This window comes from Hyaena hyaena, unplaced genomic scaffold (assembly GCF_003009895.1).
Source record: "Hyaena hyaena isolate Hyena2069 unplaced genomic scaffold, ASM300989v1 scaffold_591, whole genome shotgun sequence".
Classification (NCBI taxonomy): Eukaryota; Metazoa; Chordata; class Mammalia; order Carnivora; family Hyaenidae; genus Hyaena; species Hyaena hyaena.
The window spans coordinates 893,892-911,025 of NW_024081224.1; the positions used below are offsets into that span (position 1 = coordinate 893,892).

Consider the following 17,134-nt stretch of genomic DNA (forward strand, 5'->3'; position numbering starts at 1 on the left):
GACAAATATCATATGTTTGCACGTATAGGAGGATTAGGAGGAACTTGACGGAGGAACAAGGGGGAGAAGAAGGGCGGAAATGGTGGGGGAAAGGGAGAGAGGCAAACCATGAGAGACTCTTGAATGCTGACAAAAACTGAGGACTGATGGATGTGGGGGGGAGGGGGGGTGGGCATGGAGGAGGGCACTTTGGGGATGAGCACTGAGTGTTATGTGGAAACTAATTTGACAATAAAATATTTGTAAAAAATAAAAAAATTAAAAAAAAATAAAAAGGAAAGCTGGCCCTCAAAAAAAAAAAAAAAAAAAAAAGAAGTTCAGGGAGTTAAACACTGGCAACTGCACAGTAGGAAATTGTTTGACCATATTTTATATGAACTTAGTTGGCCAATTGCTTGCTAAGACACTGGAATCAGTTTGTGAATTTCCTTTGAAACAACTTTGGACCTGGGCACATTAACCTGCTATGAATTGTAGCATCCCTAAAGATATTAGATCTATAGCCAGATGATGGCGAGTGGGCCATGGCAAACCACGAAACAAGCCTGGAAGCAAGTCCTGGTCCAGAAAGAGGTCCTACAGTTCAAAACAGAGCAATTGAGAAAATGGAACAATACAAAACAAAATATGAGATCTGCAAACACAGCCTGAATAAAATGGAACAAGGAACACCATCCTAAAAATTCAGAGGAAACATGATTCTAAGCATGATTTTCTGCAGGAGCCAAAGGAAATTTTACAAAATTATTTGGCATGAAGAAGGCATAACTTCTATGAAACAGGAACAAAAATCTTCAAAAGAATAAATGGAGATAGAAAAGCAGCAGGCTGAGATAAGTAGGAATAATTACAAAGCCATGATTATTGCAATAGCAGATAAAGCGTAAATATAAAAATGGAGCCTTGAAAGAAAATAGTGATTAATATTCTACTAATATTTTTAACCAGTTATTCAAACAAATTTATATTGAGTACCATTTATACCAGCCATTGCTCTAGGGGTTGGGAACAGGATAGTAAATAAGACAAAGAACTTGTTCTTGTGGAGTTTACATTCCTAGTTAGAGGACACAGACGATAAACAAACAGCATGTCAGATGGAGATACGTGCTATGCAGAGAATTAAAAGGGGGTTATGTATTCGGCCAAACTTTCCATTTTAAATTAAGTAATAGAAAAGTCTTCTCTTAGTAGTTGACATTTAAAGTTACATATATATGTGTGTGTGTGTGTGTGTGTGTGTGTATTTTAAATATATGTTTATTTTTGATAGACAGAGAAACAGAGAGACAGAGTGTGAGTGGGGGAGCGGCAGAGAGAGAGAGAGGGAGACAGAATCTGAAGCAGGCTCCAGGCTCTGAGCTGTGAGCACAGAGCCTGATGCGGGGCTCAAACTCAAGAATCTTGAGATAATGACCTGAGCTGAAGTCGTACGCTTAACTGACTAAGCCACCCAGGTGCCCCTAAAGTTATATTTTAATTATTAGAAAGAGCCAGACTTTCCCTAATTTTTGGTGTCATTTAGGGTTTCTGTGCTAGGTCCTTTTGTACTTTCGTTCTACAGATATTCCTTAGATTATCTTATTTTCTCCTAGGCTTAGATTACCATCTCTCTGCTTGGTAATCTTTCAGATTCTTGATTCTGAAAACTATTGTCTTTAGCTTAACCCCTTCTCCTGAGCTCCAGACCCAAATAGACCTGCTCCTGAACACTTAGCACTTAGAAGTCACCAATTAAACATGTTTGGTACAGAGGTCGTTATCATCAGTCTCCTCAAATACAAACAATTCTAGTTACTCATGGTAGTTATATTTAATAAAGTCACTGTAAACACTGAGTGAATGAATACTGGAGCATTGCTTCTAGAGGAAATACAGGGTTAGGTTCCTGTGAACTTCTGGTCACGTTTCCTCAGTCAGTTCACAGCCATGTTTTATGTGTGTTACTCTTTAAAGATGTCTTATTTAATGTATTTTGTTGGCTTATTAACGTTGAATTCATGAGTAACGGCACCGGAAGTCATGCCCAAACAAAGCTTATCGAAATGTGTTTTCTCTGAAACGCACATTTTGTTTTCTTGAGCTTAGGACTACTAGACAGAACTTCAGCAGTATGTTTGGGAGCCTTTTTACATAGCAAAATCACCAGGGGCACCTGAGGGGCTCAGTCAGCTAAGCATCTGACTGTTGATTTCAGCTCAGCTCATGATCTCATGGTTTGTGAGATGGAGCCCTACGTCAGGCTCTTCACTGACAGAGGGGAACCTGCTTGGGATTCTTTCACTCTCTCCCTGCCCCTCCCCCACTTGTGCGCTCTCTGTCTCTCGCTCTCTCTCTTTCCCTCAAAATACATAAATAATAAGCTTTAAATAACAAAAATCACCAACAAGAAGCACAAAAATGCAAGACATACAGATGGCCAACAGGTACATGAAAAGGTGCTCAACATCATTGATCATCAAGGAAATGCAAATTAAATCCGCAATGAGATATCACCCACACCTGTTAGAATGACAATTCTCAAAAAAGACAAGAAAGAACAAGTGTTGGTGAGGATGTTGAGAAAGTAGAACCCTTGTTTTGTTGGTGGGAATGTAAATTGATGTAGCCACTATGGAAAACAGTGTGGAGGTTTCTCAGAAAATTAAAAAAAGAACTACCGTATGTTCCAGCAATTTCATTTCTGGGTGTTTATCTGAAGGAAATGAAAACACTGAAAAGATGGGTACACCCCTATGTTCATTGCAGCATAATTTATAATAGCCATGACATAGAAACAACCTAAGTGTTCATTGATGGATGATGAAGGATAAAGATGTGGAATCTATATATACAAAGGAGTATTAATCAGCTATAAAGAAGAATGAAATCCTGCCATTTGCAACAACTTTGTTAGACCTTAAGGGAATTGTTCAATGAAATAGAGAAAGACAAATACTGTATGATCTCACTTATATGTGGAATTTAAACAAACAAAAAACCCAACTGAATGCATAGATTTGTGGTTGTCAAAAGCGGGGAATGGGGAAATTGGGTGAAGGTGGTGAAGAGGAATAGACTTTCAGTTATAAAATAAGTAAGTCCTGGGGTGCCTGGGTGGCTCAGTTGGTTAAGCGTTTGACTTAGGCTTAGGTCATGAACTCACAGTTTGTGAGTTCGAGCCCTGCGTTGGGCTCTGGGCTGATGGCTCAGAGCCTGGAGCCTGTTTCAGATTCTGTCTTCCTTTCTCTGTATTCCTCCTCGCTCGCACAGTCTGTCTCTCTCTCTCTCTCAAAAATAAATAAAGATGAAAAATATTTAAAATAAGTAAGTCCTGGGGATGTAATGTACAGTGTGGTGACTGTAGCAAATGATACTTTAGTGGATACTTGAAATTTTTTGAGAGAGTAGATCTTAAAAGTTCTCCTCACAAAGAAAAAAAATGCATGTGGTGATAGGTGTTAACTGGCTTTGTGGCAATGGTCATTTTGCAATATATATAAATATTGAACCATTATGTGTATACCTGAAAATAATGTTTTATGTCAATTATAATGTCTTGATTTTTAAAAATATCAGAAAAATGCAAAAAGTGGGGCACTGGTTGACTGTGAAGAGCAGAATTTTCCTTGAACCTCTGTGTCTCTTTGAGGACTATTTTTTCCCTTTAGTTTTACCTGTATTATTCTCACTCATTTGTCAATTATGAATATAAACGGTATTTTTTTTTCTGGGAAACTTTCTCTGACATTCCTTCCATTCACCACACACATCCACGAGTGCGTGCGCGTGCGCGCACACACACACACACACACACACACACACACACATCAATCAGTCCAATCCAGAGGATTCTTTAGTATTTTTTTGTTTTTTTTTAATTGCTAGTTTTCCACCATAGACTATAAATTCACCATAGACTATAAAGGATGACAAGGGCCATTCTTTATTGCATGTCAAGCACTTTATATAGATTAAGTGACTTGTTTTTCAGTGATGTTATATGTATTAGTTAATTAATTATTACAAAGTCTTTGGGCCACTGTAATACTAATGACATAAAATGAAAACAAACTAAAACAACTTTTCACTTGGATACTATTTTATACCTGTTTACTTATACCTTCACTAGCTTTTGAGGTTTTTTTAAAAAATATTAATGAATGGAGGAGTTTGAAACTGAAGTGGCTAACTTTTATAGTTAATCTGTTGATCTATTTGTGAAAAGACAGGCACTCAGCTGGACTGGTGAGCTATCTACTTCTGAAATTCCATCTGTAAGCATTGAGTTGACAAAACTGACAGAGGAAATAGAATAATCAGAGGTGAATTTCTTTAGCCACCACCAGGGAAAATCTAACTCATTTTTGTAAATGAAGAAGCCAGAATTATTAGATAAATTGATATTTTCTTGTGTTTTTATTTTATTGAATGAATATTTAAAAGGCAAAGCTGTATATAGTTAAGAATTAAGTATAGGTCTATGATAGGTTTTCATCTTGCATACTTTCTACCATTTACAACAAATAATTAAATTATTATAAAAGGTCTAATTTGAGAGAATACTTTCCCTAAGTTCTCAGCTAAGTGTACCTTGGCTCCAAAGCATGTTGAATGTGTAATGTCACACAAGAATAATAAAGGGACTTTAGGGCTGTTAACTTTAAAATGAAAAGCCCTTCAGAGTGTACAGAATGTAATTGACATTTAATAATGCCACTATGCTGTGAAATGGTGACAAGTGGGGAATAAGTTTAACAAACCAATGGGCAGTTTCCACTTCTTATTTCTTAAATAGAATCATTTGCTACTTCATTAACTTATGGACTTAGAAATAAGAAAGCCTTGAAATAGCTGCTTTAGTGTTTGATTTCATTTTATAGCAGGAAAAACACAGGTGTCAATGGTTATAATCACATTAGCATTGAAAACCTTTTGTTTTTAAGTTACACCAGAGGTCAGCAAACCATGGGGCCAAGTCCACCCTGCTGCTTGTTTCTATGTGACCCAGGAACTAAAAACAGCTTTTGCATTTTTAGATGGTAGGTAAAAAATAAAAAGAAGAATATTTCATGGCAGATGAAAATTATATGAAATTCTTATTTCTGTTTCCACAAATAACATTTTATTGGAACTCGGTCGGCCACATGCATTTATGTACTATGTATGGTTGCTTTTGAATTTCAACAGCAGAGGTGACTAGTCACAACAGACACTGTATGTATGGCTCACCAAGCCTAAAACGTTTACTATCCTGCCCTTTAGAGGAAATGTTTGCCAACCCCTGAGATTACACTATTGAATTAGTGTGATTTAGCACTTTAAATCAACTTCTTCAATTTAGGGATCTAGCAAAGAAGTCATGTTCAGTAAGATTCTTCAGACTTTAGGGAAGGTGAAGGAAACCAAACTTAGGTATTGCATAGAGTTTATACTTTCTCCCACGGGCAAGGCTTTCATTTTCATTATTGACTTCATCTTTTTTTTCAAAACATAAGCACTTGCATAGTGGTGATTATTTACCAGACACTGTTCTAAAAGCCTTCTGACTCATCTGGATCTTCATGACACTGTGAGCGTGACCTCTCTACAAATGAGAACACCATAGCACATCTGAGTGAAAGTTAAATAGCTAAATGGTGGAAGTTAAATTAGTGAAAGTTCTGCAGCTGGTTGTACATCTCAAAAGGGGTAGACTCATAATTTGAAAGAAATCATCTGGTTCTAAAATCAATGCTCTTAACCACTGTGCATACTCCCTCTCCATTTCTGCTCTTGTTTATTTAGAAATGTCTTGGATCAAGAGTAAAATTTAGTAATTGGGTGGGGGCGGGCATGATGCTTTAAAAGCTTTGAGTTAATATTGGTTTCCTAGGCTGATGTAACAAAGTACCACACGTCGGGTAGCTACACAAGAGAAATTTATTCTGACCCAGTTTTGGAGACTAGAAATCCAAAACCAGGTGTCAGAAGGCCGTCCTTCCTCTGAGGTTGTGGGTGGGAGACTTGCCTCTCCCTAGCTTCTGCTGGTGGTCATCCTACCATCTATCCTTGGCTTGTAGCTATATTGCTCCAGTCTCTGCCTGTGTCGCCACATGATGTTCTCCCAATGTGGCTGTGTCTTTTTTCCCTTTTCTTTCTTTCTCTTTTCCTTCTCTTTTCCATCTCCTTTCCTTTCCTTTCCTTTCCTTTCCTTTCCTTTCCTTTCCTTTCCTTTCCTTTCCTTTCCTTTCCTTTCCTTTCCTTTCCTTTCCTTTCCTTTCCTCTTTCCTTAATTCCTTCCTTCCTTTCTCTCTCTCTTCTCTCTTCTCTCTCTCTCTTCTGTCTGTATTTATTTTGAGAGAGAGCACCCGTTAACCAGGGAGGGGCAAAGAGAAAGGGAGAGAGAGAATCCTAAGCAGGCTCTGTGCTGTAAGCACTGTGACACGGGATTTGATCTATCGTGATACTGTAACCTGAGGCAAAACCAACATTTGGATGCTTGACCAATTGAGCCACCCAGGCACCCCTTTTCTTTTAAGGACACCAGTTATATCAGATTAAGGGACACCTACTCTAGTACAACTGCATCTTAATTTAAATACATCTGCAGGGGGACGCCTGGGTAGCTTAGTCGGTTAAGCATCCGACTTTCGCTTAGGTCATGATCTCACGGTTCGTGGGTTCGAGCCCCGCGTCGGGCTCTGTGCTGACTGCCAGCTCAGAGCCTGGAGCCTGTTTCAGTCTATGACTCCCTCTCTCTCTGACCCTCCCCTGCTTATGCTCTCTCTCTCTCTCTCTCTCTCCCCTAGAAAAAAAAACATTAAAAAAAAATACATCTGCAGGACCCTATTTATAAATAAGGTCCTGTTGTGACATCCCAGGAAGGACACGAATTTTGAAAGGATGTTGTTCAACCCAGTTATGGAGCTCATGAACCAGCTCTTGCTCTCTAGAGCACCTTTCATTTTAAGAAACCATGTACCAAGAATTTCCAGGGGTTTGTTTCTTCTTTTTTGGTGTTATTTCTGTTCTTGATTATATTCTAGCTGGGAAGACTGATTCCACTGTTCTCTGCTCCTGCCTTTTTTCCTGCCTTGCTCTGGCCCTTTGCTCATGATTCATTTGTGACTGGTTTTCATTCTGAACATTTCCCTTCTGGAATGTTCTGTGAGGTTTTTAAGGAACATTTCCTGAACTGCTCTTAGGAGAATGTTGGTTTGTCTTCATACTAGTGAATTTATGATAGTTGATTCAGCAACCAGCTTTGGTGTGTTGGTGGTTGAGTTCTGGTAGCATCCTCTTAAGAATCTTTTGTATCCATTATTACGGGATTTGTAAGTAAGGTTCAATAAATGGTAATCATTATTTTTATTTTTTCTATGATTATGATCACTGTTAAAATAGCACATTTTGAGAAATTTGGGGTTGCCTCAATTCCAGACCTGAGACCTTCTCTTTTCCCATGAAACACTAGAATAATTGGTCAAATTGCATCAACACATTTCCTTTTGTTTATTTTACAGGGTGCCCGTGAAACATTTGAGAACTACTACCGAAAACAGAGGCGAAAACAGGCCCGTTTGGTGCTCCAGCCTCCATCTAACATGGTAAGATCACCAACTTAACTTTTCTTACCTTTTCACTTTTCTTCTCTGGCATCGTGTCATTTTTTTCAATATATGCTTTTTTTTTTTTTTTTTAAATCACTCAGATCCTTTTTGATGGGTGTGACTTATAGTAAGAAAATAGCAACTAACATCTATTGATTGCTATGTGTCAGGCATTGTTTAAAGTACTGGATATGAATTATTTCATTTCATCCTCCTTATAACCCTATAAGGTAGGAAGGGTTCTATTGTTATATTTACCTTAGAGTCTTAGGAACTGAGCCCTAAGAAATGAAGTAACTGATTTTAACTTTGTCTTACTGTATCAAAACAGAAACAATAACTTTTTTCTTCTTTGTTGCAGCATGAAACTTTAGATGGCTACAGGAAGTATTTTAATCAAATTGTAGGGTAGGTATATGTATGTATATGCCTTTGAATTTATCCACTTTCCATACCTAGATTCGTGAGACTTGGAAAAATAATTTTTCCTTTGGGAAATTATTTTTCTTTTTTTATTTTAAATTCCTGAGATTTGTCTTTGAATAAATATCATTTCAAAGGAATGTGTAATTAGTTTCAGCATTATTATATTGCTGAAGAGTAGTTTTTAAGGCTAAAGGAAGAAAAACTTTGAATTGTGATTTTATTATATTTGATGTTTTGTTTCTCCATTCTTGGTAAGAGGGAACCAAATAATCAGCAAAAGTTGGCAAACTTTTTTAAAAGGGTCAGATAATAGTAAAGTATTTTAGACTTTGTAGGCCATACGTTTTCCGTCACAATTATTCAGCTCTGTCGTTGCGGCGGGAAGGCAGCTATAGACGGTACATAAATGAGTAAGTGTGGCTGTGTTCCAGTAAAACAATATTTACAAAAATAGGCAGTGGGCCAGATTCGTCCCATGGGCTATATAGTTTGCCACCATCATCTAGAGTATACGTACTAAGATGGAATTACATTTCCCAAATAAACACCCCAAATATAGACAGCTTATTCTAATTGTGAGAGAATGACTTTGCAGTTAAAAGAAAGGGAAATGACTTGAATTGTACTGTGAAATTTCTTTTTATTTCAAGTTGAGACTTTTTAAATGTAACTCGTAGTTTTGATTAAAATATATCATAAAAGTTCCATATTTAAGAATTATTTTATTTAGTTAGGAACATTTAGCCAAGGTAGCTAAATATACATTTTAAATGTATAACACTAACGCTATATAGCAGAGTGTTAAAAAATAAGTTTGCATTTTTTTTTTACCTTAATGAGGAAGTCCACATGAAGGGAATTATTTTGATATTTTGTATGTTGGGCTCTTAAAAAAATGTGTATTGCAGCTTTCATTGTCTGTTTGAAATGGGTTAGTTTTTTAAAATGTCTTAATGGCCTGGTGTTTTTAATATAGTGAAATTATCTTCCCTTACCTGTAAACATTTTCTTCCCTTTTACATGGCTGAGTAAGATAGTTAACATTTAATAGAAATGTGACTCCAATTTCTGTAAAGTGGTTGGACGGACTAAGTCCAAGAAATGTGATTCTGTTTATGACACCAGGTAGCTTTCTTTAGGGAAAAAAAAATGACTGTTCAAATTTGATGGCAGCTCTTGTTTGTCTGACACTGGAGATAGTCAAACTGTAAGTTCTGACAGCCGTACTGTCTTTTTCCCTCAATTGTAGCTTTTTTGTGGTTGAAGATCACATTTTACATACAACCCAGGGGTTGGTAAATAGAGCCTACATTGATGAACTCTGGGAAATGGCACTTTCCAAAACCATCGCGGCACTCCGCACCCACTCGGTATGTAAGAAGCCCGCCAGAAGTTCTGACTTACTGCTGATTATCCATATACTAGTCAGTGTTGTACTGCTTAAAATCATACCTGTATTGTGTGGAATCACCTACCTGGAGCTATCTCTTTCAAAGACATATGGAAGTAGCCACTTCAGATTTGCCATGTTCTCTAACTCTGAGCCCACTTTTGTGGATGCTTATGCAAGAAGAAAAAGTAAAAAACAGCTGACATATATTGGAATCCTTTCTTTGTGTCAGGCATTGTTATGTGTACTTCATATATATTTCATAAAGTAAGTATCGTTATTATGTTTACCTTGTAGTCTGAGGAATTGACCCTCAGGGAGGTTAAGTAACCAGCCTCATGTTATGCAGTAAGTGGTAGAGCTTGGATTCAAATCCAGACAAGTGACTGCAAAAGGCTCAGATACCGAAGGCTCAGCATTGCCTTCTATAAGGCCGTTACTACTGATTTGGAGTTCACAGTTTTATTCTTATTTTTTGAAAAAAATGTTTACAGTATATCAATGTTATTAATTATGAGTTCCCACAGTTTTGATATATTTTATCAAAGCATGAATTTTTAAATATATTTTTTAAGTTTATTTATCTATCTGGAGAGAGAGAACATGAGCAGGGGAAGGGCAGAGAGAGAGGGAGAAAGGGAATCCAAAGTATGTCTGTCAGTGCAGATCCTGACATGGGGCTCAGTCTCCAGAAAAGGAGATCATGACCCGAGCTGAGATCAAGAGTCGGTTGCTCAACTGACTGACCACCCAGGTGTCCCCAAAGCATGAATTTTTGATGATAATTCACTTTATTTCAGATACTTAATGTTGGCTCTGAATTAATTATTTATTCAATGTATCTTGAATGTTGATTATGTTTTGGCCCTGGCAGTATAGCATTGAACAAGGCAGATGAAGTGTTTGCTCTCAAAAAGTTTTATTTTATTTTACTTTATTGTTTATTTAATTATTTTAAGAGAGAATGTGTGAAAGGGAGAATGGCAGAGAGAGAGGAAGACAGAGGATCTGAAGTGGACTCTGTGCTGACAGCAGAGAGCACGATGCGGGACTCAAACTCACGAACTGTGAGATCATGACCTGAGCTGAAGTCAGCTGCTTAACCAACTGAGCCACCCAGGTGCCCCTCAGAAAGTTATATTTTAATTGGGCGGGGGAGTCCCAATAAATAAATAAGAATATCAGATAGTCATAATACAGTACAATTAAAACAGTGATAGATTAGGACAACCTGGTGCCTGCTTTTGATTAGTTGATCAGAAGTGGCATTCTGAGATCTGAATATCAAGGAGTCATTATTTATGAAAAGATTAAAGAGAATTCTAGGTATAAGGAATGGTAGTACAAGGGCTTTGGGGGTACTTTTCTACCTGAACTGTTTGAGAAATTATAGTGAGGACCTAATAATAGAAGATAATGTCATATTTAGAATATTTCAGTAAATGGCTCTAATCTCCATCTGGTACCACCTAGAAACAAGTCATCCATGACCCTTCAGCTCTCTTACCTCTTCATCAGCAAGTATTCCAGGGTAAATACCAAGTGTAAAATCTGTAATTGAAAGGATTGTAGCTGTTTTAGGGAATTGAAAAATGTTGAGAGTGGGTAGAGCATAGAATGCAGAAAGTTAAGCAAGTGTGGTATGAAGTATAAATAAGCAAGTAGACAGGTGTCATACTATCTATGACCTATCTGATGCTTAAAGCACTGGGTTGAGTGGAGTGTGTGTGTTCAGTGCTGGGGGAGGATAAATTGGAATGAGAAGATCAGATTTCCATTTTGGCTAAATTATGAGTGAGGGATGAGAATAATATGGGTTGAACAATTAGTAGGCTAGTCTGGTATTCAGGAAGACGTGATGATTAGCTGGACCAAGGGGTAAGAGTAGATATGGAAATATGTAGATGAATTGGAGAGACTTTTAGGAGGTAAGATTAACTATATTTTCTGATGGATTAGACATCAAAGGTAAGTTAAAAAGCCTATCAAGGTAATGCTTAGGTTTATGGTTTCTTTGCCTATGATGGTTGGAAGTGATCAGTCACGTTTGGATATGATTAATTTGCCTTTGTGGCATCTAAGTAGTAAGGTGGGGGAGTTTGTTTATATGAATTTGAGGGGCACCTGGGTGACTCAGTTGGTTAAGCGTCCAACTCTGATTTCAGCTCAGGTCACGATCTCATGGTTTGTAAGCCTGAGCCCCATGTCAGGTTTGTGCTGGCCGCGTGGAGCCTCATTGGGATTGTCTCTCTCACTGTCTCTGACACTCCCCTGCTTGCTCTTTCTCTCTCTCAAAATAAATAAATAAAAATTAAAAAAATATGAATTTGAAATCAAAGAGGGTACGTCACTGAATGCATTGCAAAGGTTTTCTCCTTTTATTTTTATTTATGACTTCTTTTTTGGTATTTAGAAATGTTAAATGTTTGCCTGTTTATAAATCTAGCTTATTTTAAAATTTCCCTCATCATTTATATGTGGCATAGGACTTCATCTGACTTTTTTACCATTTTGTCCTTTTGTCATAATAAAGTTTGGCAAATTTAAAAATATTTTTTAAAAGTTCCTGCCTGTTCTGAGACTAAAAACAGTCTCATAACTATGTTATGGCTTCAGTTTTATACATTTTTGTATATACTACCACTTGTTATTTATTTCTATTTAAATAATGGTTAAGGGTTTCATTTTATTTTTTTGCAACAGTGTATCTGTTGTCCTAAGATTGTTTTTGTCATGTCTTATCTTCTCCCTTAGTATGGTGTCTTCTTATCTGTAAATGTTTATTTTACAAAGATAACATGTTTACTCCAGCATAGAAAATATTGATTATCACAGTAACAAATTTTGGCCATGATCCTTGGCATGATTATTATTAGCTTTCTAATATATAAATTTAAAGATTCTTTTTCTGGGTGCTTCAGTGGCTCAGTTGGTTAAGCATCTGACTCTTGGTTTCGGCTCAGGTCATGATCTCAACAGTTTGGATTTGAGCCCTACATCAGGGTCTGCACTGACAGTACTGACCCTGCTTGGGATTCTCTGTCACCCTCTGCCCTCTCCTCTCTCCCTCTCTCTATAAATAAATAAATATCTTAAAAAATTATATGCTTGTGTATGAAAGTACAATATACAACATATATTTTTTCAAAAAGCTATGTCTTTCACTTAATGTCTAATCAATCTATATTAGTTTTAATATATATTTGCATAATATTCCATTATAGGTATATAGCTTTTTTTAGCTCTTACAAACATTGCAGTGAATATTTTTATGAAAATATTGATTTTTCATGTTTATTTATGTACCTTGAGAGAGAGAAAGAGAGAGCAGGGGAGGGGCAGAGAGAAAGGGAGACACAGAATCCCAAGCAGGCTCCACACTGTCAGCACAGAGCCCAACGCGGGGCTCAAACCCACCAACCTGAGCTGAAACTGAGTCACACACTTAACCAACTGAGCCACCCAGGCACCCCTTTTATAAAAATATTCTTGCACAATTGATTATATCTAGAATAATTCTTTTTTTTTTTTTTTGAGAGAGAGGGAGAGAGAGAGACAGAGAGAGAGAGGGAGAGAATCTTAACTAGGCTCCATGGCCAGTGTGGATCCTGGTGCAGGGCTTGATCACGCAATTGTGAGATCATGACCTGAGGAGAAATCAAAAGTTGTACGCCTAACTGACTGAGCCACCCGGGTGCCCATACAATAAATTCTTAGATGTGAAATTAGTGAGTTAAAGGATCTGTACATTTCTTAGCCTCTGATGCATATTGCTAATTTGCTTTGCAAAAATATTGTACCATTTAGTACCACTCTGAGCATCATCTTTTAGAATGCCTATTTCTAAAAGGCCTATTCTTTTTATTTCACAGAAAGGTATTTTTAAACACAAAAAATCTTTCCTAATCTAATATGTCAGAAATTATATCTTAATTTAACATATTTTTCTTTGATTATCCTGATATTGAAAATTTCTTCAGATGTTTTCTCTCTCCAAAATAATAAACTTAAAAAAAAAGGGGTGCATGAATGGTTCAGTTGGTTGAGTCAGTTGAGCGTCCAACTTAGGTTCAGGTCATGATCTCACGGTTCTTAGATTTGAGCCTTGTGTCGAGCTCTGTTCTGACAGCTCTGAGCCTGAAGCCTGCTTTGGATTCTGTGTCTCCTCTCTCTCTGTCCCTCCCCTGCTTGCACTCTGTCTCTCTTTCTAAAATAATAAACATTAAAAAAATTTAAAAAACAATCTCTTCAGATGTTTTTAGTTATTTCTATATCTTCTTAAAAATTTCCTGTTCATATGCATTGCATTTGTACTTTAATAGCTTTATAATATTTTATTATGTATTATTTATTCAAAATATGCACACTAACCTTTAATCTGAATGTTAATCTCTAGTCTGATATATATGTTGCAGTATTTTTTCTTTTTTAGTTTTATGTGTCTCTGATTTTGCTTTTCTTTTCCATGGCATTACAGAAGTTTAAAATTTTTTTGTGTAAATATATTGAATTTTAACTTTATCATTTGTGTCTTCCTTATTCAAAAGAATATATAATGATTTGTTTATATTTGATTTTGGTATTTCTGTAGTTACTTTTTAAATATACATCTCACAAACATAAAAGTTTATTTTAATAAAGAGTGTGAAGTTGGATTTTATCTTTATTTTTTAAAACTACACATCACTTCCAGTAACATTATTATGTTAGTCTTTTAATTTATTTAGTTCAGATTGCCATAATAAAATGCCATAGACTGGTACCTTCCACGACAGACACGTATTTTCTCACGACTCTAGGGGCTGGAAGTGTGAGCATGCTTCTGGTTGGGTTCTGGTGAGAACTCTCTTGCTGATTTGCAGATGGCTTTGTTCTCATCCTCACATGGCTTTTCCTCAGGGTGCATTCTACCGTAGTCTACTCCTTTTTATAAGGACACTGATCCCATCAGATCAATACCCTTCCTCGTTTAACCTTAATGATCTGTCTAAGTTCTATCTCCAGATACAGCTACACTGTGGGTTATGGCCTTAACATATGAATTGTGTGGGGACATCATTGTTCTTTAATATCCTTCTTTTCCCAACATATTTTGGAGGCGACTTTTATCATGTAATAATACATTTTATAGGGGCGTCTGGGTGGCTTTGTCAGTCAAGCATTCAACTCTTGATTGCAGCTCAGGTCATGTTCTCAGGGTTCGGGAGATGGAATCCAGAGATGGAATCTCTGTCCCTCCCCCTCTCATGCTCTTCCCCTGCCCCCCCCCACCATGTCAAAATAAATAAATGAACTTAAAAAAATAATATATTTTGTACGTACTAAGCTCTGTTGCTAGTCTCTATGATTTCCACTCCCCTTTTTTCTCTCTGTCTTCAACCAATACAACATTATTTTGATTATTATATTTGATATAGTATGGTATAATTTCTGATAGGACATGTACATTCTCTAAAATCCTCTTTTTAGTACATGCTGTTTATGTTCTTATTCTTCCAGGTTATTTTGAGGATCACTTTGTCACATCCCTCTTACCACTTATAATATTCCCCCCCCCCAACAGATGAACTATAATGTTACTATACAGTGAATCTGTAAATTAAAATGGAGTTAATTTTATTTCAGTATCTGGTATTTTTCACCAGGAATATTTATGTTTTTCTTAATTATTTGCTTTCATGGTGTTTTGGAAAAGTATTTTATATGCTTTCCATCTAAGTCCTGTTCTTGGTGTTTTATGGCTTTGTCAGGTAATATTTTGAGGAACGTTTTATGCCCCCAATCACATTTATTAGCTAACATTAATGTATTCTATGGAGAGGAGTCCTTGATTTTGGTTGTTTATTTTAGATCTGTTCATGTCAATGATCTTACCAATTTGGTTATTTTCCTGGGAAAAGCTTTTTCTTGTAGGAAACTTAGATTCCTTGCAAGCAATTTCTTTTTTGTAAAGCAGTGGTTCTTAACTTTTTCCCTGTGACTGATACATTTAAGAACAGATCTATACCCCTCAGCAGGGAACTGTATTTGGTATCAGTGAAAGAGGACACTTTCCAAGCAGATTGATTGAAATGTGAATCTCTGGGGAACATTAGTCTTCATGGAGCCTTTCTTTGTGGATCTACCGTACATTCTTTTGAATTAAAGAACAAATAACAAAATACCTTTTTTCTTTCCAGTAGTTCAGCATCAATCTGGAGAGGCAGAAAGTAGATTCATGGGTGCTTTGGGCTGGGGGTAGCTGGGAGGATAATTTAAGTGACATGGATCTTCTTTTTGAGGTGAAAAAATGTTCTAAAATTGACGGTGGTTATATTTGCACATGTCTGTGAATATACAAAAACTAAAAACCGTTAATTATATATTTCAGGTGGAAAGTTGTGTGGTATGGGAAACAGATCTCAATAAGACTATTAAAACATAACTCCGTGCCACATACATTTACAATCATTTCATTTATTGTGAGACAGAGTAGTTGACGTTACAGGTGTTAATTCTGTTTATAGTATTAGATTACCCAGCAAAGCAAACCAAAATAAGAACAACCCAGACAGCAAAACAAATCACAAAAAGAAACACTGTATCTGACTGATCATGTTACTTGTTCATCAAAAATCTATGTATCTTTCTCACTTTCTATGTCACATCTAACACAGCTCTTTCCTTATTGAATTATTAGTCAGTGCAAAAATTGGAAACATTTTGAAAGATATGATATTTCAGGTATTAATATGTGTAGTATTCTCAGTGCTGATTTCAAAATATGGTAGAGCTCTTACACGATTCATTTCACTTGGAATTCAAATTTAGCAATATATTGGAAAAATAATATGCTAATACAAAGGAGAGTTTGTATCAGGAATGGTTCTGTATCAGATCTGCTACTATAGTTGTTAATAATATAAATAGATCATCTGATAATACTGAAAAGGTATTTTTTAAGATTCAAAATTATAGAACAGTGTAATTAATAATGTATGGCAAACACCTCATGTTTTATGGATATTAAATATTGGACATTTTAGTTTGTTATGTGTTGGGTGGACAAGAGTGTGTACTGTGGTAGTGTTTTTTTTGTTTGTTTTTGTTTTGTGTTTTTTAGTTTGTTTATTCATTTTGAGAGAGAGAAGGAGGGAGAGAGAGAGAGAATGCAGGGGAGGGCCAGAGAGAGAGGGAGATAGAGAATCCCAACCAGGCTCCGTGCCGTAAGCCCAGAGCCTGATTTTAAAAAAAGTGTAGTAAGGAGGAAGCAAACAAGCTGAAGATGAACGTTGCTTTCTTGGAAATCCCTGATTACCTGAACACAGAAATGTAATTCATAGATTAAACAGATAAAATTGTATCATTTGGCGACCAAGAAGACAAAGTCAAATATGTATCCCCAAATATGGAGGAAGTAAAGAGATGGAAGATATGAAAGGAAAGTTAAGAAACATGATGGATAGCTGATACTAATTTTTTTTTAAAATTTTTTTTTATTTCTAGGAGAGAGAGAGACAGTGTGAGCAGGGGAGAGTCAGAGAGAGAGGGAGTCACAGATTGAAACAGGCTTCAGGCTCTGAGCTGGCAGTCAGCACAGAGCCCGACGCGGGGCTCGAACCCACGAACCGCGAGATCATGACCTAAGCGAAAGTCGGACGCCTAACCGAGTAAGCCACCCAGGCGCCCCTAGCTGATACTAATTTTTGATTTTATCTAATTGAGATTTAGAAAGAAAGGATAGTCACAAAGGAGAGGACTTTAGTGA

General features: G+C 36.6%; 1 protein-coding gene across 3 annotated transcripts in view; it reads left to right on the forward strand.

Annotated features, from left to right (window-relative positions):
* The window catches only part of EXOC6B (exocyst complex component 6B), a 604,485-nt gene that overhangs the window by 302,578 nt on the left and 284,773 nt on the right, over positions 1-17,134 (forward strand). For all 3 annotated transcript variants that reach the window (XM_039256882.1, XM_039256883.1, XM_039256884.1), the window contains exons 9-11: positions 7,485-7,568; positions 7,933-7,979; positions 9,247-9,367. In XM_039256882.1, the coding sequence (XP_039112813.1) occupies positions 7,485-7,568; positions 7,933-7,979; positions 9,247-9,367 (252 nt within the window). The remainder of the gene's footprint in view (positions 1-7,484; positions 7,569-7,932; positions 7,980-9,246; positions 9,368-17,134) is intronic.